This window comes from Rhinichthys klamathensis, unplaced genomic scaffold (genome assembly GCF_029890125.1).
Source record: "Rhinichthys klamathensis goyatoka isolate OS25496 unplaced genomic scaffold, OSU_Roscu_1.1 h1tg000725l_1, whole genome shotgun sequence".
Lineage (NCBI taxonomy): Eukaryota > Metazoa > Chordata > Actinopteri > Cypriniformes > Leuciscidae > Rhinichthys > Rhinichthys klamathensis.
The window spans coordinates 181,734-207,975 of record NW_026607139.1 but is presented as its reverse complement, the minus strand read 5'-3'; the positions used below and the strand labels follow the sequence as shown (position 1 = coordinate 207,975).

The 26,242-nt window shown below is 39.7% G+C and overlaps 1 protein-coding gene across 1 annotated transcript; it reads right to left on the bottom strand.

The window, feature by feature from the left end:
- Window positions 1–765: 765 nt before the first annotated feature.
- Window positions 766–14,981, bottom strand: mrpl39 (mitochondrial ribosomal protein L39). The gene is made up of 11 exons (XM_056242383.1): window positions 14,796–14,981; window positions 13,869–14,075; window positions 11,830–11,969; window positions 11,185–11,284; window positions 8,692–8,759; window positions 5,934–6,046; window positions 5,635–5,700; window positions 3,477–3,630; window positions 1,111–1,158; window positions 959–992; window positions 766–895 (listed from the first exon to the last, which is right to left on the bottom strand). The coding sequence occupies exons 1-11, from the start codon at window positions 14,830–14,832 to the stop codon at window positions 840–842; spliced, it is 1,023 nt and encodes a 340-aa protein (XP_056098358.1). The 5' UTR covers window positions 14,833–14,981; the 3' UTR covers window positions 766–839.
- Window positions 14,982–26,242: the final 11,261 nt, after the last annotated feature.

The window sequence follows — 26,242 nt, the reverse complement described above, 5'->3', positions numbered from 1 at the left end:
GCAGCTGCAACAATCCTGACAGTCACACTCACTTTTACAACACTGCCTTTGTCTTCGCCCTGACAAAGTGCTGACTACACACACACACACACACACACACACAGCAGATGCAGAGATGAATAAACGTGATCTAGCTGTTGCGCAAATGTGATTAAACGTATTGCCAAAAAACTCATTCCATGCGAGTACATGAACGCAAAAACTTCTAGCTATGCAAACCCATGTTCCAGCATGAGATCTTGTGATGCGACACGTACAGCAAACGCCTTCTAGGCCAAAACATCTTGTTAGTTAGAGCCCATATTATACCCTGTAGTTTCAGGCTCTACTAGAACAGGTTTTCCTGCTTGAATGTTGATTATTCTCCTCATATTCTCCATTGTTGCGGCTCCTCTCTTCCCAGTCTGTCAGTAACGCTCTGTTCACTTCCTGTCTCTATGAAGCCCCTCCTTCTGAAAAGCACACTGTGCTCTGATTGGTCGTCTGGAGCAGTGTGTTGTGATTGGTCGAGCGCTTCGAGTGTGTTTGGGAAATGCCCCGCCCCTTTCCATAACCGCCAGTTTAACACACTACTAACTAACTCAACCAGGCCCCGCCCCTTTATTCTGCGCATTAATTATTATAACGAGGAATATTGTGACGTGTTCGTTCCCGGGAGAAACTCAAGACTACATTGGAGGCGTTTCAGGAGTTCAGAAACACTGACACTAATATAGAGAAGAACTGGAGCTTTATCATGCTCAAACAGCAACACAAAGAACAAGGTGTATTTTATACATGTTAAAGACATATTTATTTAACATTATACAAACACTGAACACTGGGAGAGGAGGTGTGGATTACTGTGGAGGGGGCGGAGCCTTAGCTGTGAGGGGAGGAGCCTCAGCTGTGAGGGGTGGAGCCTCTGCTGTGAGGGGAGGGGCCTCCGCTATGGGGGGAGGGGCCTCCACTATTAGAGGAGGAGTCACTGTTGAGGACGAGGGAATCTCCACCTGCAAGAAGAGAAAGTAATCAATACAAGTTAATAATGAGACGCAAAGAGATTGTGAAGATGCTGCAATATTAACTGTGATGTGTATATTAAAGATCATATGCAGACAGATTTCTTACTAGTCTTTCTGCTCTGTTACGCAGCTTCCTCCACACTTTATGATTAGCCTAAAAAGACAAATAAAGCAATGCCGATATGAGCACAATACACTAGACTCAGAAAATCACAAACAAAGATTGAACTGCTTTGCACAGTGCTAAATTTGCATTAATTATATCGGTATAATTAACAGTAATAATGTGAGAGTGAAAATATGAGTGTGTGAGTGAGTATATGATTGAGTGAGTGGGTGAGCGAGCGAGTGTGTGTGTGAGCGAGTGAGTGAGTGAGTGTGTGAGTGAGCGAGTGTGTGTGTGTGTGTGAGCGAGTGAGTGAGTGAGTGTGTGAGCGAGTGAGTGTGTGTGTGAGTGAGTGAGCGAGTGAGTGTGTGTGTGAGCGAGCGAGTGAGTGTGTGAGCGAGTGAGTGTGTGTGTGAGTGAGTGAGTGAGTGAGTGAGTGAGTGAGCGAGTGAGTGTGTGTGTGAGCGAGTGAGTGAGTGTGTGTGAGTGAGTGTGTGTGTGTGTGTGAGCGAGTGAGTGAGTGAGTGTGTGTGTGTGTGAGCGAGTGAGTGAGTGAGTGAGTGTGTGTGTGAGCGAGTGAGTGAGTGAGTGTGTGAGCGAGTGAGCGAGTGTGTGTGTGAGCGAGCGAGCGTGTGAGTGAGCGAGCGAGTGTGTGTGAGCGAGTGAGTGAGTGAGTGAGCGAGTGTGTGTGTGAGTGAGTGAGTGAGTGAGTGAGTGAGTGAGTGACTGAGTGAGTGAGTGAGTGTGAGTGAGCGAGTGTGTGTGTGAGTGAGTGAGTGAGTGAGTGAGTGAGTGAGTGAGTGTGTGTGAGCAAGTGAGTGAGTGTGTGTGAGCGAGTGAGTGAGTGAGTGAGTGTGTGAGTGAGTGAGCGAGTGAGTGAGCGAGTGTGTGAGCGAGTGAGCGAGCGAGCGAGCGAGCGAGTGAGTGAGTGTGTGTGTGAGTGAGTGAGTGAGTGAGCGAGTGAGTGTGTGTGTGTGTGAGTGAGTGTGTGTGTGAGTGAGTGTGTGTGTGTGTGTGAGCGAGTGAGTGAGTGAGTGTGTGTGTGTGTGAGCGAGTGAGTGAGTGAGTGTGTGAGCGAGTGAGCGAGTGAGTGAGTGTGTGAGCGAGCGAGCGTGTGAGTGAGCGAGCGAGTGTGTGAGTGAGCGAGCGAGCGAGTGTGTGTGAGCGAGCGAGTGTATGAGTGAGCGAGCGAGCGAGTGTGTGTGAGCGAGTGAGTGAGTGAGTGAGTGAGTGAGTGTGTGTGAGCGAGTGTGTGTGAGCGAGTGAGTGAGTGAGTGAGTGAGTGTGTGTGAGCGAGTGAGTGAGTGAGTGAGTGTGAGTGAGCGAGTGTGTGTGAGCGAGTGAGTGAGTGAGTGAGTGAGTGAGTGAGTGAGTGTGTGTGAGCGAGTGAGTGAGTGAGTGTGTGTGAGCGAGTGAGTGAGTGAGTGTGTGAGTGAGTGAGCGAGTGAGTGAGTGAGTGAGTGTGTTTGAGCGAGTGTGTGTGAGTGAACGAGTGAGTGAGTGAGTGAGTGAGTGAGTGAGTGTGTGTGTGAGTGAGTGAGCGAGTGAGTGAGTGAGTGAGTGTGTTTGAGCGAGTGTGTGTGAGTGAACGAGTGAGTGTGTGTGTGAGTGAGTGAGTGAGTGAGCGAGTGAGTGTGTGTGTGTGTGTGTGAGTGAGTGTGTGTGAGCGAGTGAGTGAGTGAGTGTGTGTGTGTGAGCGAGTGAGTGAGTGAGTGTGTGAGCGAGTGAGCGAGTGAGTGAGTGTGTGAGCGAGCGAGCGTGTGAGTGAGCGAGCGAGTGTGTGAGTGAGCGAGCGAGCGAGTGTGTGTGAGCGAGTGAGTGAGCGAGCGAGTGTGTGAGTGAGCGAGCGAGCGAGTGTGTGTGAGCGAGTGAGTGAGTGAGTGAGTGACTGAGTGAGTGTGAGTGAGCGAGTGTGTGTGAGCGAGTGAGTGAGTGAGTGAGTGAGTGAGTGAGTGTGTGTGAGCAAGTGAGTGAGTGAGTGTGTGTGAGCGAGTGAGTGAGTGAGTGTGTGAGTGAGCGAGTGAGTGAGCAAGTGTGTGTGTGAGTGAGTGAGCGAGTGAGCGAGTGAGTGAGTGAGTGAGCGAGTGTGTGTGTGACTGAGCGAGTGAGTGACTGTGAGTGAGTGAGTGAGTGAGTGAGTGTGTTTGAGCGAGTGTGTGTGTGAGTGAACGAGTGAGTGACTGTGAGTGAGTGAGTGAGTGAGTGAGTGTGTTTGAGCGAGTGTGTGTGTGACTGAGCGAGTGAGTGACTGTGAGTGAGTGAGTGAGTGAGTGAGTGTGTTTGAGCGAGTGTGTGTGTGAGTGAACGAGTGAGTGAGTGATTCACAGTAATATATAATTACTCATATCCACTAGAGATGTACGTACGGTCAGGTTGACGGGCAGCGAGAGACCCTGAGCCCTGCGCTGGACGCCCCACACACACTCTCCCAGCGTATGGACACTCGTGACCTCGTACTGCGAACACAGACCCGTGCGGGACACCAGAGGACCTCCGCTCAGAGTCACATGATCACCACACCTGAGGAATACACACACACACACAGCGCTCGCTAAACTGTTTTGAAAATGTAAAATACAGAACGTTTTATGTGATGTGTTTGTACCAGGCCCGGATTGGCCATCTGGCAATTCTGGCACATGCCAGAAGGGCCGGTGTGATTTTCTATTGTTTTGGGCCGAGCTGACCACGTTGCTGCACCGTTATCGCAAAAAAGTTTTTACGCTCGCATGAGGAGGTTTTTCAGGCAAATCGAAAAAGGAATATTTCGCAAAACTGCAATGGAAACAGTTTTTGCGCATTTACAGTCACCTGAAGACGCGGTGTGTTTGGGGTCCGTGATATACGCAAATAATAGGCTAATAAATATCATCATTATTATAACAGTTATTAGGCTACATATTTAGAAGACGCTTTTATCCAAAAAAAGGAACAAAGCAATTCGTCAAATGTCATTCATAATGGTTAGACAATAATAATACAGGGCTAAGATTATCACAAATAAACACAAGATTTTGACGCATATCCAAGTGTTTGCTGAGCGCGCATGGCACGGAGGCGCGGCCGCGAACACTTGCTTTTTCCTATCAACAGTAGAAACAACTTAAAATAGGCCTACTCTATAATTTCTGGTCATACAGAAAATAATAATACATTATTCGCCACTATGATTTTATTTGTGTAAACTCACAATAACAAGAAAACGTTGTGCTTTTGTAAAATAAAATAAAACAATCATGCGCGCTTTCATGATCTCCGTGAACTGGAGCGCGAGAACTGAAACAAAGTATAGCCTAGGCTAAAGCTTGAAGTGTCCACTTTAAAACGAACAAATTCGAATCGAAAGCTAATACATTCTGATGATGTAATCCTTATGAAAGGTGTATTTCTCTCTAAAGGTGCATTCGCGCGGCGCGCCTCAGCGGAGATGGAGATATGTTTTTAGCCGACACTGATTTAGAAAACAATAGTTTATTAATAAACAATTAAAATGCCTCGTTATTTTTCAGACAGATTTATTATCATTAGCCTATAACTCACCTAAATCACCTTGTGGTTCCAGAGACATAAATATGGCTCTTCTCATTCAGCACTGCGGGAAAAATATAATTTCCAGGTTCTAATTTGCCCTTAGAAAACCATTAAAATCTACATTTTTTTCGTATTAAGTTGTGAATATTTTAAATGTTTAATAAAGGGGCAAAAAGTCAAAGAAACATCTGAAATTTAGTCGATATATTATTATTTTTGCACAGCATTTGTGTACAGTTCAAATTTAAAAAAAAATTGCTGGTTAACTTTGCATTTTAAATAAAAAAAAATCACCGTTCATTTTTCGTTTTGCAATACGGGTTAAAAAAGGAAAAACGAATGGACACAAATGTACACTGACCGTTTGGACAGAGTTCTTTATTAAATTCATAAAATAAACAATAATTAGGCTTCAGGAATACTGGATTCTAAACCTCAAAGAAATGCCACAATCAAGACCTCGGGGCAGAAATGAGAGAGAAACACCCAGAAACTCCTTAGCAGTATGCGTCTTTCCCTGCCATTAATGCTTGGATAACACACCACGTCTCATTCCATTAATAATAATAATAATGTCTAGTGTGGTGGTGGCTGATAGACCCGTTGCCATGATGTTTAAATGACTTATCGCGAGAGAAAAAAAAGGACGTTGTATCGCATAACATCAGTTAATGGAAACGCCGTCATTTCGCAATAGTTTTTTATCGACATTTAGAAAAAAATCGCAAAAGTTTTGCGCAAATCTGTAATGGAAACGCGCCTAAATTGCTGCCTTGTATGGTGTGTCTCAGTGGGAAAAATGTTCAGATTCTGGGGACGTTTTTTAACGTCGTCAATTAGTTGGGCCGGTGAAAACCACAAATGCCAGGGCCGAATTTTGGTCCCAGTCCGGCCCTGGTTTGTACAGTATAAAAACCATTACGTCTATGGAGAGTCCCCACAAAGATAGTAACCCAGATGCGCATGTGTGTGTGTGTGTGTGTGTGTGTTCACCTGTATAATGACACCGTCCCACTCTGACTTTGAGCCGCTCTCTCTTCAACTTCCTCCTGTTTACACCTGCAGACACACACATTATTCTGAGATGATATTCTAAAGAAATACAGAACATACTTTCATAATCTTTCATTAAAATAACCATTATTTTTCTCAATATTTTAATTTTAATATTTTTTCAGCGCCTCCGAGAAACTTTTCAGCATCCAATCAATTCCTCAACAAAATCAAGTTTATGTATGTATTCAGACACAAAGCAGACGTGTGTGTGTGTGTGTGTGTGTGTGTGTGTGTACCTGCTGTGAGAGAAGATCTCCAGCGCCACAGACGGAGAAACGTCCAGCGGTTCCCACGGCAGATCTTTACTCACGAGCTGCAGCGCTTCACGGGTTAAACTGCGCAGATTCTCCTGCAACGCAACCAAACACACACATCACAGATGCTTTCATACCGAATGCTTGAATTAACATCTCTCCAGTGTAAACTGGGAATTTAACATGGGCTTGAAGCAAAAAAAATGCCATAACAATGAATAAAACTGACAATAATTTGGCATATCTTATGCATATTTCCTCTTGAACACTTTCACAGAAGTCGATGCATTTACTCAACTGTCCACTGCACTAACACCAGGGCTGCGTTCAGCCCCGACAAAACGTTGCAGAACGTTTTTTAAACAGAAACGGTGATGCATTGAACACACTGTTGTGATGACGCAAGAGTTGCAACTACGGCAGCTGAGAAGGCTTTTTGTGTTCGTTGTGAAGAATTTTCGGAGCCTGATTAAGTCGGTATAAATATGTTTAATACTACAACATATGCCCGATGTTACAGTTACTGCACTTGCCGCCCAGAACACAAGAGAACATCCCAATCGAGTGAAGGGACTTGTGGAAACTGAAATGGAAGCACATCTTACCTAATAAAGACTAAAACACATCTATTTAGCCTCACATACTGACTTTATTTGTTGTTCATACTGTTTTATTAATACCCTGTATTTTCTTTCTCATTTTTAGGAAAAGCACTTTACATCCATTGTTTATTTCTATACCAAATGTCACACCTGCAATGAAGCTAAAAATATAAACAACTAAATCATTATGTTGATATCCTATATTTTTACAATAATACTTACGACAAACATGTCTTCTGATATCCTCAGTTGTTGCGTATCGAACACATTTGTAAATTACTTCCATTGTGCGAGTTCTCTTTAATACCGTGTGCTTTATATACATCTTGCTGCTGATTGGACTGCAGTTCTGACACGCCCACCAAACAAGAGAAAACGCATCTCAAACCCCGTTGCACACACACCGGTGCACGCCGTTTCCAGGAAACATGACGTTCAACCCGGAAACCGTAGCAAAACGTTGCGCACCGTTGTGATCTTGAACATGCCCCAGTTTAATATTAAACTCCCCCTGTGGTGAAAATCCAGCGTTTAATGTTGTTTATGTGTCTATGTGGTGTTTTTAATACGCTTTAAGACACACCATGTGTAAGTTCATAAGTCGACAGCATTGCTGAGTATTTCCTGCTTAAAACTGCAGTGAACCAAAGACAGTCTCAAAAACACGGTTTGAAATCGCTGGTGTTTCTGACGTCACAAACGACCTTGTAACCAATCAGATCAACGTGTGATCGTCAACCAGTGGATCTCTGAGCTGAGGGAGTGAGTGGAGGCGGGGCTCATTTGCATATTCATAGAACCACGCATACTAAATGAGGCGAGGGTGTCGAGTTACACTCAATATATTTTAAGGCATGAAGAATTTTTTATCAAGGAAAAAAACATTTAAATATGTAATTTTGGTGATCAAAGATGAGTTTTAAGAGATCAAATGATTGACTAAATAAATAAATGTAAATGTGCACCTTGAATAAAATGCAATTCACTTAGGATAAAAGCATCTGCCAAATGCATGAATGTAAATATATGAAAATAAACATGTGTTTGAAACATTCAGAAAAGTGCATTTATGCACATAACTGCTGTAAGACCGTAAAACTTGTTGAAGAGAAAATATCTGACCACATGGTCTATTGAGACAAAGGACCTTGGCAAATTAACATTTGGCTTCCCCCCTCTTCCCCGGAGACAAAGGTCTCAGCTCGTCTGCATTTCATTCTCTCACCCAGTGACAGCTAAAACTCACATAAGAGTATATATATGGTTTAATGTGAATGATTATTGTGTTTAGTATCATTTTAAAGGTCTCAGGGTGGCTGGTACATATGTCTCATTTCCAAATAAGTAAAACAAAAGGAAATAAGGGTTTTAAGAGTTTAGGAATAACTGGCACACAAAGGAATGTGGTCTAGGCACTCCCAAAGGTGTAAATTCATGAATGCTATTTTCCACTGTTCTTAGCAAAATGGTTCTTCTACCCCCATTGAGTCTGGGGGGGGGGGTGAACACAGTAAATTTCCACTAAATTCAAGCTTTACATCTGGCTATATAAGGAAAATGCAGCGAGAGCTCAGGGCTTTTTCTGTATTTCAGATCAGCCCGTGAGGTTAAGCTCATGTAGCCTATTTCTTAAATGTTGGGTTTGCATCTATTTCTCTTATCAGAGCATTTGATGTTTTGTATTGATGATCTTTGAACTGATTATGAAATTGGCATAATACTTTTACCTGACATAATAAATTGTTATATTTGATTATTCTAACAGACTTTGACTTTATTTTCATGGGAGTTAAAAGGAATAGCCAAACATTAACGTATACTTAATGATGCACAGATATCATTGAAAAACACTTTCATTTTATGGAGTCAGATGAAACGAGTTAATACATAAGATAAAATATATTATTTAATTAAAAATCCCTTTGCCATTGGAAGAGACGGAACATTGCGTGAGACCTTCACCGCTAATTTGAATGCCGCCCTTGGATCGAATTAGACGGACTTACACTGCACTGAACATCTTCGTTTCATACACACACACACACACATTTTTAAATAATCAAAAGCACATATATCAAGGAGGATTTGAGATGCATGTTAATAACTGCTGATGTCAGATATTAATAACCAGTTCTGACCTCTGAAGGAGTCCATGAGTCCAAACGAGAGTCCAGAACCAGATCACAACAGAACGCACCGGCGGTCACTGCAAACACACTGAACATCATCTCTGACACACACTTTCTGTATCGAACCCAAAATAATGCTTAATATACAATATCCAGGATACTCCTGAAAGAGTCATTTCGTACTGTAATGTCAGTGTCATGCAAAGAAAAAGGATTCATTCAAACTATAGTCTCGCATAGATCTAATCTATAGTCTCAATAGGGCTGTAACGATACGCGATATAAAATCGAAATCGCGATACTCAGGTCCATGATCCTGTATCGCGATGTGAGAAGGCAGAATCGCGATCACACCCCTTCCAACTCCCAGTTATCATTCCTGCAGGGCTCGAATTTCGGTGCGGGATTGCGCATAATTCTAATCATTCCCGCAGGTCTCCCATTTATAATGCGGGAAATTCCCGCAATCGTAATCCACACAGATAATAAAATCAAATAATTCTTTTAACAACTATCTTCCAGACGCAATTTCACAAACAGCGTGAGTGTTCAGCGGTGCCGCGCGTCTTCTATCTCTTCTCATAATGTGTTGTGCAAGGCAGGCATCAAGAGCTGCGGCGATAATACACACTCACGTTTTGGAGTCGGGACATGACGGAATATTCACTTGCACAATCGGGCCAGCTGTGCATCGTGACTGAAGTCTTTTTAAGTCTCACCAGTTTAAACATTCAAGCGATTTTAAACTAATCAGTGCTCGCGCGCTCTCTGAGAGATTATTTTCTATGCGCTCATTTATAGAAAATCCGCCTCAAAAACAGCTGGCCAGTAACTATTTTTCGCGGATTATATTGCTTTAACACGCAAAATTGTCAATTTCGGTCTTTGTGAGTAGGCTATACTCTAAACATAGTCGGTTTTGTCTTTAATAAGCATAAAACGATGCCAGTATAATGAACACAGGATCCGTGCACTAGCTCTTAAAGTGACGGAAGCCGTACGTGTCTGTCATTAATTGTGTTGTCAAAACAACAAAAGATGGCTTTAAGTTAAAGGAATCAGGATTAATAGCCTATGTATTTAATTTATTCAGGACTAAAATACTACCCAGTGTTATTTTCCATTTGATTACTTTATTCAATATCTGTATATGAATACTAGTGTTAGACCTATTCAAAAACTTTTCTCTTTAATTGTCTTTATTTGTATCTTTATTCTATTGTATTTATTTGTGGTACTTTTTTCAATTTAATTAAACAATTTAAATCAAGCTTCCTTGTGTTGTGTAAATTCTTAACAACAATATTACCCCATTGTAAAAATGCAATGAGCGCAAACATTTAGGCAAGATAAATGTAATAATTTTGTTTGGAAAAAATGCCCCCCCTTTCTCCCCCTCAAACAAAAAAATCCCCCCCATGAGAATCATCTAACGTTGGAGTACAGAACACAGTCCAAAAGCAGCAGCCTACACTGCCTAGTATAGTATAATAATTTGCATAGTTATTATTGTTCTTTGCTGTTTCGATTATACAGGTTTTTCCTAATGTTATTCAATAAAAATACCGGTATTTTTTTTCTTCTCTCAAAATCTCTTTTTTTCACCACAAGCCCCGCCCCCTCAAGCCCCGCCCCCGTGATAGAATCGCGATACGAATCGAATCGTGGGTTTGGTGTATCGTTACAGCCCTAAGTCTCAAATATACTAACTTTATAATGAACTATCATAACTGTAATCTGAATGAGCTCATCTGTCGACATGATCTGGTCAATCATCCACAGCTCTCTGATCAGATGCTTTCTGGACTGAGGTTCTCACCGCTGCCATTTTTGTTGTTTATTTGTGCCGAAAACACATCAAACCCTGACTTCAAACGTACCGAAATATCTTTTTTTTTTTTTCATTATGCATGTTATCGCATTGGATTAAACTGCTCATACAGGGTATAACAAGTTCCTATTAATCATTTTTGAACTTATTTGGGGTTTACACTGGTCAGAGATGACCAGCCTACAAAAAAATTGCTAATAAATCTCTGGTTATGCGATATTAAAGGGTTAGTTCACCCAAAAAGATATTTTAGATTTAGTCCGAGAGCTCTCCATTGAACATGGGTGTATGGTATACTGTCCTTGTCCAGAAAGGAAATAAAGACATCATCAAAGTAGTCCATGTGACATCAGTGGGTTAGTTAGAGTGTGTTGAAGCATCGAAAATACATTTTGGTCCAAAAATAACAAAAACTACGACTTTATTCAGCATTGTATTGTGTTCAATCAGCAGGTTTCGCATGTATTTGTGGCACTGATGCTTGTGTGAACTGAGGTGCATAAACTCAATCAGTGTTCAATCAGATCGATTAAAAAACTGTGCTAATTGACAAAAAGATGGAATCCAATATTTGGTGATAATGGAGCATAATGAGAGATTTACAATTGATTCAAACACCAAATTAGGAAAATTATTTTTAATAGCACAAGTGTTAACAGGATCAATCCTACCTGGAACTTCTGGAAGCATCAGCAGCTCGACGCTAAACTCGTCTTTAAACGCTCCGTCGAGCACATGACCCAGAAGAGAAGCACAGGAGCGCCAGTACGCCTGACACACACACACACGTTCATTACGCCTCAATGATAAATGACACATTAATGATTTAGAAACATCGCAGCACAAACACATTCTAAAGCATCTAAAACACTTTTAGCTGTGGTGAAAACTAACACTTTACAATAAGTTCTCAATAGTTAATGCATTAACTAACATTTATATTTATACATTTTTTATGAAATATTGCATTATTTATAATAAATGATTTATCGGTGCACATCATTATTGTGTTAAATTGCTGTTCCTGGTAATATTGATCAGAATCAGCTCCTCTCGCAGCATCTCTTCTCTTCTCTGATGACGAGGGCGGGGCTTTAACCTGTCACTCACATGAGATCAGCCAATAGCAAACCACAACCATCCAATCAACTCCCCACAGACACAATCAAGCCCCGCCCACATGTGTTCTTGTTCCAGAAGCGCTTCACTCGATATACGACACAATAGAGGAGAAGACCAGTGTATAATGCTGAGTTTAAGCCTTATCGTGTAACACACCGTCTCAGAACGGTTTCACACCGAACACAAACACTGACCTGATTGACTATCAGAGGGTCTTCATCTTTAAAGGTGAGCAGGGTGAGGTCGCAGGAGCGGGTCAAAGGTCGATGCATGTGCCACGGTTCTCCATCCACCAGAGCCAGAACCGAACTCTTCACGTGCCACTCGGTCAGATCTGACACACACCGGAGAGATTAAACACACGCTTGGATCGCTTTATTTCAGTCACACTGAAAGGAACCATTCAAATGGACTATGTTCATATATATGCTGTTCCACAAATAAAGGATTATTTCATCCTATAGTGAAGAGACATGAGGTTTCAGGTTTGTGAGGACAGTTTTTAGATACACCAAACAATTCTGCCAGTGTGAACCGAAACGTGATTGTACACGCAATTAGCACACATGAAAACCGATTGGTCAAGAGAAGGAAAACAGTTAACCGGGTGATCAAATTAGCTATTTTACATATCTTGATCATAATTATGCATTTGATGCAACATTGTATCAATACACAAACAAAAACCTAGTATCTTCTTAAAACAGTGATATGATATGATTGAAAAAGAACGAGAAGAAGGGGATGCAATATATGCTATATTTAACTCGGCATATTGCAAAATGTTTAAAATAGCAATAATATTTGAGACGCTGGAGATTCCCACTAGAGATTTTTTCCAGATATTTAAGCAAACAAATTATATTGGTTTAAAATTACAATAATATGGTGATTCCCACAAGAGATCGACCGATAATAGGTTTTAATCAATATTTTTCCAGATATTTAAGCAAACAAATAATATGGTGATTCCCACTAGAGATCAACCGATAATCGGTTTTACTGATATTTTCTCCAATATTTAAGCAACCCAATAATATTGGTTTTTAAAATGGCAATAATATTTGAGACGCTGGGGATTCCCACTAGAGATCGACCGATAATCGGTTTTAATCGATATTTTCCCAGATATTTAAGCAAACAAATAATATGGTGATTCCCACTAGAGATCGACCGATAATCGGTTTTACTGATATTTTCTCCAATATTTAAGCAACCCAATAATATTGGTTTTTAAAATGGCAATAATATTTGAGACGCTGGGGATTCCCACTAGAGATCGACCGATAATCGGTTTTAATCGATATTTTTCCAGATATTTAAGCAAACAAATTATATTGGTTTAAAATTACAATAATATGGTGATTCCCACTAGAGATCGACCGATAATCGGTTTTAATCGATATTTTCCCAGATATTTAAGCAAACAAATAATATGGTGATTCCCACTAGAGATCGACCGATAATCGGTTTTAATCGATATTTTCCCAGATATTTAAGCAAACAAATAATATGGTGATTCCCACTAGAGATCGACCGATAATCGGTTTTAATCGATATTTTCCCAGATATTTAAGCAAACAAATAATATGGTGATTCCCACTAGAGATCGACCGATAATCGGTTTTACTGATATTTTCTCCAATATTTAAGCAACACAATAATATCGGTTTTAAAATAGCAATAATATTGGAGACGCTGGGGATTCCCACTAGAAATCGACCAATAATCGTTTTACCGATATTTTCCCGATATTTAAGCATTTTCCCAAAATCGGGTATCGGTTTTATAATATCAGATTCACCAATAAATGGCCGATAAATTTTGAGAATTGCACGCAAGACTGCCAATAAAGCGCTGCATCTACTAGCGAGTTAACAACGGTGTTCAAAGGTAAAATATCTGGCCCTGTTTAATTAATAAACTGTATTTAACGTAACAGCCATTAATGCACAAATGAGATATGCAGTGCTATTGTTATAATTATCAAAAACAGAAATAAAACAATAAATAAATATCGGTTATTGGGCACATAAACAAGTAAATAATTGGTATCAGCAATAAAAAAAAAAACAATATGGGTCGATCTCCTCACACTCACAGAGTGTCATAATTATCAAAAATTAAAACAATAAATGAATATCAGTTATCGGGCCCATAAGCATGCATATAATCGTTATGTGTTCTAAAGGATCGTCATGTGTGGATCTGAAGCGTGCTGTCAGACACTCACGGCGCGTGCAGCTGTGTGGCGTGGACTGGCCCCGGTTCATGACGAGCAGCGCCCCCTGGAGGCCGGGCCCTCGCAGGCTCACCTCGATCTTCTCAGTGCGCGGATACAGCGAGCGCTGGCGCCTCTGCTCCTCCGAGAACTGAGCGCTGCGACGACTGCGCAGATCGGCAGACGAGAGACGCGCGGCCGCCGCGCTCGACGCCAGGCCTGCAACACATTCATCACCCAGCACAATATTATACTAAACATATATATATAGAGAGAGAGAGAGAGAGAACCTGTATTATATACATAAAGACAGGCAGCAGAGGGAGATTATTCTGATTACAAAGTGAATATATGTACAGCTATTACTAAATAAATTGTATATATATATAAATATATACACACATTATTGTAAGTAATGTAATAAAATATTATAGTAAATTATACACTATATTTCGGTAACACTTTACAGTAAGGTTCATTAGTTAACATGAACTAAGAATGAACAATACTTCTACAGCATTTATTAATCTTCTTAGTTAATATTAATTTCAACATTTACTAATATATTATTATTAAAAATTAAAGGTTGTATAACATTAGTTAATCCACTGTGAACTAACATGAACAAACAATGAACAGCTGTATTTTTATTAACTAACATTAACAAAGATTAATAAATACTGTAACAAATGTATTGATCATTGTTAGTTAACTAATGTTAACTAATGAACCTTATTATATAAAGCGTTTCCAGAATTTCAAAATCATAATAAATATACATAAATTTAGTCAGAAAATTAGATACTCTGTTAAATGAGAAGTTGACAGTCAGTTGTAGTTTTATGTGACAGTGACAGACATCATCATCATCATCTTCATCATCAGTGTGTGTGAAGGTCAGTAGTTTGATCATCGGTGTGTTTATCATGATCGACTTACGGCGCTGAAGAATCTGACAGACTGTTCGAGAAGCCATGAGCGGTCACACGAAGACTTCCTTCACAATATAAACTGATAAAATATAAACTATACAGAAATGATTTCAATAAACCTGATAACTGACTAAAACCAGCGACATGCTTGTGCAGTTTCCGGCTGGAGGTGCAGCGATAATAACAGTCCGTGCGAACCGAAGAAACCGGCGTTTAACGTTCCGCTTTGAGTGACTGATGTCAACAAGCTCTATAATAGTTACAGTCGTGTTTAATTATAGTTTTCAATTACAATGTATTATTAAACATCATTAAAGGAACTCTATACATATATGTATAATATAATATATTATATAATATACCATTAAATGTTTCAGAAATAATTGCAGCTTTATGTAGGCTAGTTTTTGCCTACTGAATAACATTAAACCTTGTTTATAGAAATGTAATTTTAAATCTAGACAGTTTTGTAGTCCTAAAACTCCCTCAGAGATTTCCTATGAGTAATTTATGAATTTTTAAACACATTGTTAAACAGAAACATAATAAATCCAAGCAGCATGTATACACTGGAAAATATATATAATATATATTTAAAAAATAATTAAATAAAAGCAATATAATTAGCCTACTTACAAGTATTAAATATCAAAATATATAAACGCAAATTATAATCAATTAAATTAAATTTAAGGGATATTTATATTGCCAACAGTTCGCCCTGTTACGGTTCTCTCAACGTTCTTCCAGTAACTTTAATAGAACGTTCGTTCAAAGTTATCTGGTCTTAATCGTACTTTGGACGTTGTTTCAGAACGTTCCGAGAACATTCAAAATTAACGTTCCCATAATGTTTGCAGATGGTAAAACGGAATGCTTCCTTAATGGACGCTTTGAATGTTCAGAGGACATTCAGAAATAACGTTTTCACAACGTTTGAAAAACGTTCTTAGAAGGTAGTAGGCACAGACTAACGCGGGGCTCAGTCAGACACGTGGTTTAAAAGTTTCCACACGTGATGAAACTTGTGTATTTACTAGTTGCCATGTCAACACTATACAGAGAAAAATTCGCCAAAATCCAGAAATATTTGGAAGATATTACTTTAACCATAGCAAAAGTAAATGTCTTAGCTACTTATGTTAATTCTTCATCTCTGTTTTATGTGTTAATTTAAAATGAGACAAATCTGATATTATTTTAATCTTATATATGTTATTTAACAGACAGGTGAGATAGTAGTTTAATGCTGATCTAACAGCAGAACACACTCGCTGGGTTTAAATCCCCGTTGCTCCGGCGGGGCATGTTGTCACACTGTTACAATGAGCCGCTATTAGAATTATTATATTATATTCTATACTTTTATGAATTCTATTGAGAAACCATGAGTACAAAGGTGAATAAAGACTGAGAGTCAATGTTCATAACTTTATTATTATTATGTTTTCAACTATGCTGTATAGATGTGTTTTGCGGTGTGTTTCTTGTCAACACTTTCTTTATTTTTAATTATTAAAGAATGCCATTATTTTACATGAAAAATGTAATAATTCTATTATATTGACTAAATATTTTAGTTTGTCTGGTATATTTTTTATTAGATCATTATATCATGTTTTTTTTTTAATGTTAGATCAGATTACATTTGAATCTGTCAGATGGTCATGTTATAATGAACCCCACACACATCTTTCGGGGGACATCTAGAAAAAAAGTATGCAGTGTATTAATGAAACAAAACCACATAATTTTACTAGACATGTGTGAAATTAATGTGGGGAAAAATAAATACTCAGAACCCTGTAGGTTTACACAAACTGAGAAAGTCAAATGTTTGTTTGTTCCCCGCTCTCCCTGTGTGTGTGTGTGTGTGTGTGTGTGTGTGTGTGTGTGTGTGTGTGTGTGTGTGTGTGTGTGTGTGTGTGTGTGTGTGTGTGTGTGTGTGTGTGTGTGTGGACTTTAATGATTGTTTTATTCGTGAATGTAAACTCAGTTATAGTCTTTATACACTGTGGAAATGATTTTTCAAAGTCATAAATAAAAGATTATTGATTTATACGATTCAATATTTCCACTTCACATTTTCATATTTAATTCAATGTGTTACTTGCTGTTTTGTTTTTGTTTTTTCATTATTTGTGACAGTTACTAGCAATTTCTGAGTGAAAATTGTAAAAGTAGAAAACCTTTTTCAACATTGACATTTGAGGTCATTAAACTAAGATCTCAATTTTTACTAACTTTAACAATGCTGTCAAAGTTCATGCATTAATGAGACAATCTTGTGACGTGTTGTGATTATAGTTATTATATGGTAAATGTTTGTCATTTATAAGATGCTCCATGCAACTTGCATTGGGAGTTTCCCCCGCATGAGGTTTGGTTTCTTTAACGATCTCAACGGGGTCTTATTATAAATCACTTTATGAATCATATATGAACCCACAGCTTTCCGAACAGAACAGCCCTTTAACCACAAACTATCATTTATTCATTCGTTCCTTCATTCAGGGCTGTACCGCAACTGGCATTTGGGTTGGACAAACTAAAGGTGATGAGATTTTATTTAAATGAGTAACACTTTACAATACGGTTCATTAGTTAACATGAACTAAGAATGAACAATACTTGTACAGCATTTATTAACATTAATGTCAACATAAACATTATTAAAATCAAATTGTTAACATTAGTTAATGCACTGTGAATAAACATGAACACACAATGAACAGCTGGATTATTATTAACTAACATTCATAAATACAGTAAGAAATGTATTGCTCATTGTTAGTTCATGTTAGTGAATGTTAACTAATGAACCTTATTGTAAAGTGTTGCCTTTATATGCACATATGACTTTTCTTCAGTGTGATGAAGATGTGATGAGGTTGTGTTATGTGACACAACAATAGTAAATGTGTTCATTCACAAAAAAAGATCAATCATTCATTCATGCATAAAAACTCTGATTCAACCCGGAAACGAAAGTGAATGCAAAGGACAAATGGTTTCCAGTTTCTTTTTATTTGCTTTCACTACATATACAGAAGATGCAAGAATGATTTGACTAGACAGCGAACACTTTAACTTTTAAGCTGTTGCGTCATTATTCGAGTCTGAAGTGTGAATGTGCAACAAACTCACAGACACATTATTACTTTACCCTGTTTCTGATCCTCGGGTTTGTAGGTTTGTTCACCAGCGCAGGACTAATGCTAACGGCATAGGTGTTCAGTAACACAAAACCCCTATCACGATTAGCATTAACCCCGAGCTGAGACACAGCGACGAGATCCGGACCAGAACCTGCCGAGAGACAAGACAGCAATCAGAAGGACCATAACTCACATTAATACTGATGCATTTCTGAAAACACTGATGCATCAGATAGCTATCATGCCAATAAATATCTGTGCATTTAGTACATGATTGTATCGTATGCAATGAGGGAAAAACTCATGTGGTTTAGTTTAGTACATCTTCTCCATTGCCCACACATCCAGACACTGAGATGAAAATCTGTGACCTTTAAGTGCGAAGGGTAATTCTGAGTCACGTCTATTCACTCCCTCCATTGAACATGTGTGTACGGTATACTGTCCTTGTCCAGAAAGGGAATAAAGACATCATCAAAGTAGTCCATGTGACATCAGTGGGTTAGTTTTAGTGTTTTGAAGCATCGGAAATACATTTTGGTCCAAAAATAACCAAAACTACGCCTTTATTCAGCATTGTATTGTGTTCCGGTTCTGTTGTGGATCCGCGTTCAGGAGTCCGCAGTGCCGCCGCTGACGTGTGTCTGGTGCGCCCGAGTATTCGGGTTCAAATAAATACGGCTGGGCAAAAAAATCTTCCTCTGTGTGGAAATCCTTAGACATGTTTGCGAAGATTGTTTTGTTTCCAGCGTGCGTCTCCCTCAGACTGTAAACGAAGCTCGGGCGCACCAGACACACACACACACACACACACCAGACACACGTCAGCAGCGTCTTACATCAGCGGCGGCACTGAACACGGATCCACAACAGAACCGGAACACAATACAATGCTGAATAAAGGCCTAGTTTTTGTTATTTTTGGACCAAAATGTATTGTCGATGCTTCAACACATTCTAACTAACCCACTGATGTCACATGGACTACTTTGATGATGTCTTTATTTCCTTTCTGGACAAGGACAGTATACCGTACATACATGTTCAATGGAGGGACAGAAAACTCTCGGACTAAATCTAAAATATCTTAAACTGTGTTCTGAAGATGAACGGAGGTCTTGGGTCGACATGAGGGAGAGTTATTAATGACATAATTTTCATTTTTGGGTGAACTAACCCTTTAAGAGTTTAAAGCCCTGAAGAGAAACATCACTGTCTCTTTAAGAGTTTAAAGCCCTGAACAGAAACATCACTGTCTCTTTAAGAGTTTACTGTCTCTTTAAGAGTTTACTGTCTCTTTAAGAGTTTAAAGCCCTGATCAGAAACATCACAACATCACTGTCTCTTTAAGAGTTTACTGTCTCTTTAAGAGTTTACTGTCTCTTTAAGAGTTTAAAGCCCTGAACATAAACATCACAACATCACTGTCTCTTTAAGAGTTTAAAGCCCTGATCAGAAACATCACTGTCTCTTTAAGAGTTTACTGTCTATTTAAGAGTTTACTGTCTCTTTAAGAGTTGACTGTCTCTTTAAGAGTTTAAAGCCCTGATCAGAAACATCACTGTCTCTTTAAGAGTTTACTGTCTATTTAAGAGTTTACTGTCTCTTTAAGATTTTAAAGCCCTGATCAGAAACATCACTGTCTCTTTAAGAGTTTACTGTCTCTTTAAGAGTTGACTGTCTCTTTAAGAGTTTACTGTCTCTTTAAGAGTTTACTGTCTCTTTAAGAGTTTACTGTCTCTTTAAGAGTTTACTGTCTCTTTAAGAGTTTAAAGCCCTGAACATAAACATCACAACATCACTGTCTCTTTAAGAGTTTAAAGCCCTGATCAGAAACATCACTGTCTCTTTAAGAGTTTACTGTCTATTTAAGAGTTTACTGTCTCTTTAAGAGTTGACTGTCTCTTTAAGAGTTTAAAGCCCTGATCAGAAACATCACTGTCTCTTTAAGAGTTTACTGTCTATTTAAGAGTTGACTGTCTCTTTAAGATTTTAAAGCCCTGATCAGAAACATCACTGTCTCTTTAAGAGTTTACTGTCTCTTTAAGAGTTGACTGTCTCTTTAAGAGTTTAAAGCCCTGATCAGAAACATCACTGTCTCTTTAAGAGTTGACTGTCTCTTTAAGAGTTGACTGTCTCTTTAAGAGTTTAAAGCCCTGATCAGAAACATCACTGTCTCTTTAAGAGTTTAAAGGCCTAAAGAGAAACATCACTGTCTCTTTAAGAGTTTAAAGCCCTAAAGAGAAACATCACTGTCTCTTTAAGAGTTTACTGTCTCTTTAAGAGTTTAAAGCCCTAAAGAGAAACATCACTGTCTCTTTAAGAGTTTACTGTCTCTTTAAGAGTTGACTGTCTCTTTAAGAGTTTAAAGCCCTGATCAGAAACATCACTGTCTCTTTAAGAGTTTACTGTCTCTTTAAGAGTTTAAAGCCCTGAAGAGAAACATCACTGTCTCTTTAAGAGTTTAAAGCCCTAAAGAGAAACATCACTGTCTCTTTAAAAGTTTAAAGCCCTAAAGAGAAACATCACTGTCTCTTTAAGAGTTTACTGTCTCTTTAAGAGTTTAAAGCCCTAAAGCGAAACATCACTGTCTCTTTAAGAGTTTACTGTCTCTTTAAGAGTTTAAAGCCCTAAAGAGAAACATCACTGTCTCTTTAAGAGTTTACTGTCTCTTTAAGAGTTTAAAGCCCTGAACAGAAGGAAGGAAGAGCTGAAGCTTGTGGTTTTCCTCAGCGGCCTGAAACACATTTACCTGTTTGATTTCCGTCGTTCGTTGAGTTGATATATTCCTCCTTTCGAGCCGCAGATCCTCTGCTCTCTCTCTCTCTCTTCTTTTGCACTTGTGTTTCTGATATTCCATTGACTTCGAGAGAAAGAGCAGACTTTCTCTCTCTGTCTCCCTTCTTTCTCTTTCTCTCTTTCTCTCGGAGAGGTTTATATACATTAGTGAGCCTGCTGTGACTCATACCAAAATCCCCACAACGGAAATTTACAAGGGGAAAACAGTCGATGTGCAAATGATTTTTTTAAGGTGGATTAAAATAAATATTTCACTATTATAAAGCCATATCTAGGAAATCAAAACCATAGGGATTTTGAATATGATTGATATTCCTTCACAAACAACAGAGAATAATCAATAAGTTGTGCATGATAATAACATTAGCATGAGACAGAACATTTCATATGATGATGATGATGATGATCATTCATATGTTATCAACCCGAAAGACACAAGAAACATTTATTTATGATCAATAGTTCACTTATAAAGCCGTATCTAATCAAAAGTGTGAGTAAAACTAGTATTAGTAAAACTATGATTTTCTATGATTAATATTCTTCTTGTCGATATTCCTTCACAAACAACAAAGAATAATCAATAAGTTGTGCATGATAATAACATTCAGCAGTTTCAGATGATGATGATCATTCATATTAACCTGAAAGATACTAAAAAACATCTTAGATTAAGGATTTATTGTTTCATATTTATTTGTTTATTGCCTCATTAAGTCGTGACACAACACTGGTTCATTTTCTCTTTATAATGTCTGCATATTTTATATATTTCACCCACCTGATCTATAATCATTGATGATGATGAAGATGGTGAAGATGGTAAAGATGATGATGAAGATGATGATGATGATGGTGATCTTCAGTTAACATGAGTCAATTTTGGGTGAGCCAGAATATTCATTATATGACTGTCTCACGCCATCTCCACATGTATCCTCAGATGACCTGCTTTTACACGTAACTTAAACTACTTTAAATATGTACATTTTGGGATTCCAGATAACAGGGAACGCTCTCTCATGAACAAAGTTCTTCAAGTGACATTAATAGAGCATTCGTTCAAAGTTATCTGGTCTTTAATAATGTTCTCAAAACGTTAGCGCAAAAATATTTTACACTTTTTTTCTGAAACGTTTTTCAAATGTTACTACACTGAAAAAACAATAAGTAACACAAGGTTCATTAGTTAACATTAATGTATTAAACAAACATGAACTAATAAGTTTGTTGCAGTGTTTATTAATCTTTGTTAATGTTAGTTAATAATAATACAGCTGGTCATTGTGTCTTCATGTTTGTTCACAGTGCATTAACTAATGTTAACAAATACAACCTTTGATTTTAATAATGTATAAGTTTATGTTGAAATTAATATTAAACTAAGATGAAGACGTATTGATCATTCTACCCTGGCATAGACTTTCCCGGGGAGGCCGAGGAGTGGGATGATAAGTTCATAGTTTGCTGGTCCTGCGACTTATATATCAAAATGAATTGAGACTGAGAGGAACCAACGAGCTAGCGCATTAGCGTCTGCAGCCGCGAGAGGAACCGACGAGCTGGCTGGCGCCTTGTATGGCTGACACCGTCGTCGGTGTATGAATGAGTGTATGAATGGGTGAATGAGAGGCAAAAATGTAAAGCGCTTTGGTGGCCATTGGGGTCTGTAAAAGCGCTATATAAATGCAGTCCATTTACCAAGAGAAAGCATTAGCGTCTGCAGCCGCGAGAGGGCGTGCTAGTCGGCGGAGTTGTTCAGAAGCGACACCGAGGATGAAGAACTCAATGGATTCAGTGATGTGGAATGGGATCGAGAGCTCGGTGAACTTGCTAACCGGTAACTTGCTTGTTGGACTCGCTGGCGTATGTTAATTTAGCCTCTTCAGCCTCCCAGGTGTTCCTTATGCTATTGTGCAGCTGAATAACTGTTAATGTGTTACGGTAACACACCGGACACCTATTCCGCCTGTTGTTCTGAGTGCTATTGTGTAGTTGAATAACTTGCCTTTCCAGATTAAATGTCTGTTCTTGGTCTTGGATTTCAACATGACATCATGACTTTGCGTAAACATACAACGCCACTTTCAAGTCAAGTGGCGTGTTATCTATACGCATTTTGAGCTATCCGCGTGTGTGTCCACGCCGAAATTAACCGTCAACTTTTGCGTGTATGTCTACGCCGTTAAATGTCCGAGTGATTCCTCGTGTATGTGTACGCCGTTAAATGTACGAGCGAAACGAAGCAAAATGTATATTTACATCTGTGGAGCAATATTTCTTTTCCTAGGATGGTAGGAGAACACTCATAAATGGTATTAACCCCAGTGACGGGTAGGGTTAGGGACGGGGTTGGGTTAGGTCATATATTTATATATATAGTAATGTAACGTTAAGTCAACGGCGTTGATAAACACGCTGAAAAGCGATTATGCGTGTTGATAGCACGCCAAAAATGGAAATACGAATTGGCGTGTCATACATACGCCGTTTCATGAGATCAGTCTGTGGATTTTGTGAAATAAATTCCTAAATATTATAGTCCAGTGCGACTTATATATGGTTTTTTTCCTCTTCATGACTCATTTTTTGACTGATGCGACTTATAGTCCGGATAATACGGTACCTCGGTGACTTCAGCTTGGGTGACGGACGAGCTCTCGGCCTCTGCTTCCTCGGGGGAAGATGTGTCGGTGGGATTGAGGAGATCCTCGAAGTTTTCCTTCCACCGTCCGACGATATCCCCGGTTGAGGTCAACAGCTGTAAACAGTGTTGGTAAGACACTGCTTCCCTCTCCTGAGGCGCCGGACGGTTTGCCAGAATCTTTTATCCGTCACCTGCCTCAGGAGTCCCATGAGCGAGCCAAGCCTCCTAGGCCGGATAGGACTCCTCCTTCAGCTTGCTTTTGGTGTCCACCATCGGGTTCGGGGATTGCCGCCTCGACCGGAGACCTTACGGCCACAGCCGCGTCGACAATGGAGGTGGAGAACATGGTCCACTCGGACTCAATATCTCCAGAGTCCCTCGGGATCCGGTCGAAGCTCCGCCGGAGATGAGAGTTGGAGATCTCTCGGACAGGGGAATCGGCCAAACGTTCCCAACAGACCCTCACAGTACGCTTGGGTCTGCCGAGATTCCTCCCCCGCCATCGGATCCAACGCACCACCGGGTGACAGCTCCGCCCCTCTCTTCACCCGAGTGTCCACGACATACGGCCGGATGAAACGACCACGAAGTCGATCATCGATCTCCGGCCTTGGGTCTCCTGGTGCCACGTGCACTGATGGACACCCTTATGCTTGAACATGGTGTTTGTTATGGACAAGCTGTGACTAGCACAGAGGACTAACACCGCTCGGGTTCAGGTCAGGGGGCCGTTCCTCCCGATCACGCCCCTCCAGTGTCACTGTCGCTGCCCTCGTGGGCGTTAAAGTCCCCCAGTAGAGCGACGGAGTCGGAGCCCAGGGACGCCAGGAGGGCCGGGTACTCGGCACTGCCGTTCGGCCCGTAGTAGAGCTGTCACTTTTGTGAAAAAATCATGTCAGAATCAAAATCAATACATTTTTTGAGACATAAGTGTTTATTGAATCGATTGTAAAATCGATTTTCCATGTCTAAAGGCGTTTCCATTTTCAACACCAAATACAGGCAAATCCACGGACACCTAACAGGCGTTAGGACGAGCGACAAGAGGGCGCTTGAGACGCACAAGTCAGCAATATTTCTGATGATTTATTGGCGTGAAGTTTCAGCACAATGACAAACAGGAGCGCAACATTCAGGGATTGAGATTAACACCCTCGACCGGCCGAATGCGGGTACAAATGAACTTTGGCGGGAAACGCTGTCGAATCACGAGCCAATCTGGCGTGTTTCTGTGTTTACTCACTTTGCTGGGGAAGTTCGTGTAAGACAAATCTGCGCGGATTTAGCGCAAATACTCGAGAGTCCTCATCAGTGATGGGAATAACGGCGTTATAAATAACGCCGTTACTAACGGCATTACTTTTTCCAGTAACGAGTAATCTAATTGATTACTCTTCTCATCTTAATAACGCCGTTCCCGTTACTGCCAAAAAATGCGGCGCGTTACTATAACTGATGAAGCTGGGGTTTTTTTTTTTCATCAGACCAACTAGATCTCTGAGCGAGAGGCAAATACTTTTTTTACTGTTCTTCCTTGGTTAGTGGGCAGAGCACGAGACAAGCGCATAAATGCTGACGACTGAGGTAGAGTAAAATGTCATTGTAAGCCAATCAGAGGTAGAGTTGGGCGGGTGTTCTAAAGCACACATAGTTGTGATGGGCATTCGGCACTTTTGACTCAGCTCACTGAAAAGACCCGGCTCTTTTGGCTTACAAACGGCTCTTTAAATGACTTTGACTATAATATTTAAAAAAAAATTTACATAATTATTTAATTTCTTTAGGCTAAATTTGTAAAAAATAGAGTCGGCTCTTCAGATATGCGAGCCAGCTCCCGACGTTCACCTAAAAGAGCCGGCTCTTAGAGTCGCCTCATTCGCGAATCGCGAACGACCCATCAAAAGCTCATTCGCGAACGAGTCGATCCATCATCACTAACGGCTAACGCTCATGAATTGCGAACGACCCATCATAACGCATAGTCGGACAGGACAGGACACACAATGAACAACACAAGCAAGCCAGTCAGTCAACGAGAGACAGGTATGGCGACGAGCTTAACAAGCTTAATTTAATTTTGCCCAGTTGTGGCCTGTTGAGGGGCAATAAATATCAAAAGTTCCAAAACATCTATTGTGTTATTTGCATTGATCCACTATATAAACATAATATCTACATGGCATTTGATTGGAGGCTAGTCTCACTTTGTCCCACAGCAACATTTTTTTTTTTTAGATGTGTGTACAATGTTTCATGTTTCTGTTAATAATGTATTGTATTAAGTGTCCATTTCATTATAATATTCAGATTTATCATAAATTATTGAACATGCACATGTATTGTAAGTTCCGTTAAAGAGGGGTAGAGGTGGGGTCACATTTGAGCATTTAAAATTTAATTTTACTTGAAAGTAACGCAATAGTTACTCTCTTAAGTAACTAGTTACTTTTAAAATTTGTAACTGAGTAACTAATTTAGTTACTTTTTGGAAGTAGTAACTAGTAACTGTAACTAATTACTTTTTAAAAGTAACTTGCCCAACACTGGTCCTCATGATATATTAAATACAGCGTATTGCAGAATCTGCGCATTTCTGGCTTACTTGAACACACACGTCACTGCGCAACACATAACGGCGCGCTTGTTCACTTGCATTGAAGCAATAGTGAATATTAAACAGCATTTGGTGAACAGAAAAGACATTTTTATTTTCCAGAATCCTCCATGTTCTGTGTGCTGTATTGATCTGTCCACCTAAAACACATTTTTGGTATAAAAAAAACGATTCCCTATTTTCGTTTTCGAAAATTGTGTTGGTTGGTCCGATCGATTGTGCAATCGATTTTAAGA

Coding starts and splice junctions, on each gene's coding strand:
- mrpl39 (XM_056242383.1), bottom strand. CDS start 14,832: ATGGCTTCTCGAACAGTCTGTCAGATTCTTCAGCGCC. Junction 14,076..14,795: donor CTGTCAGATTCTTCAGCGCC/GTAAGTCGATCA, acceptor AATGTGTTGCAG/GCCTGGCGTCGAGCGCGGCG. Junction 8,760..11,184: donor GATGCTTCCAGAAGTTCCAG/GTAGGATTGATC, acceptor GTGTGTTTGCAG/TGACCGCCGGTGCGTTCTGT.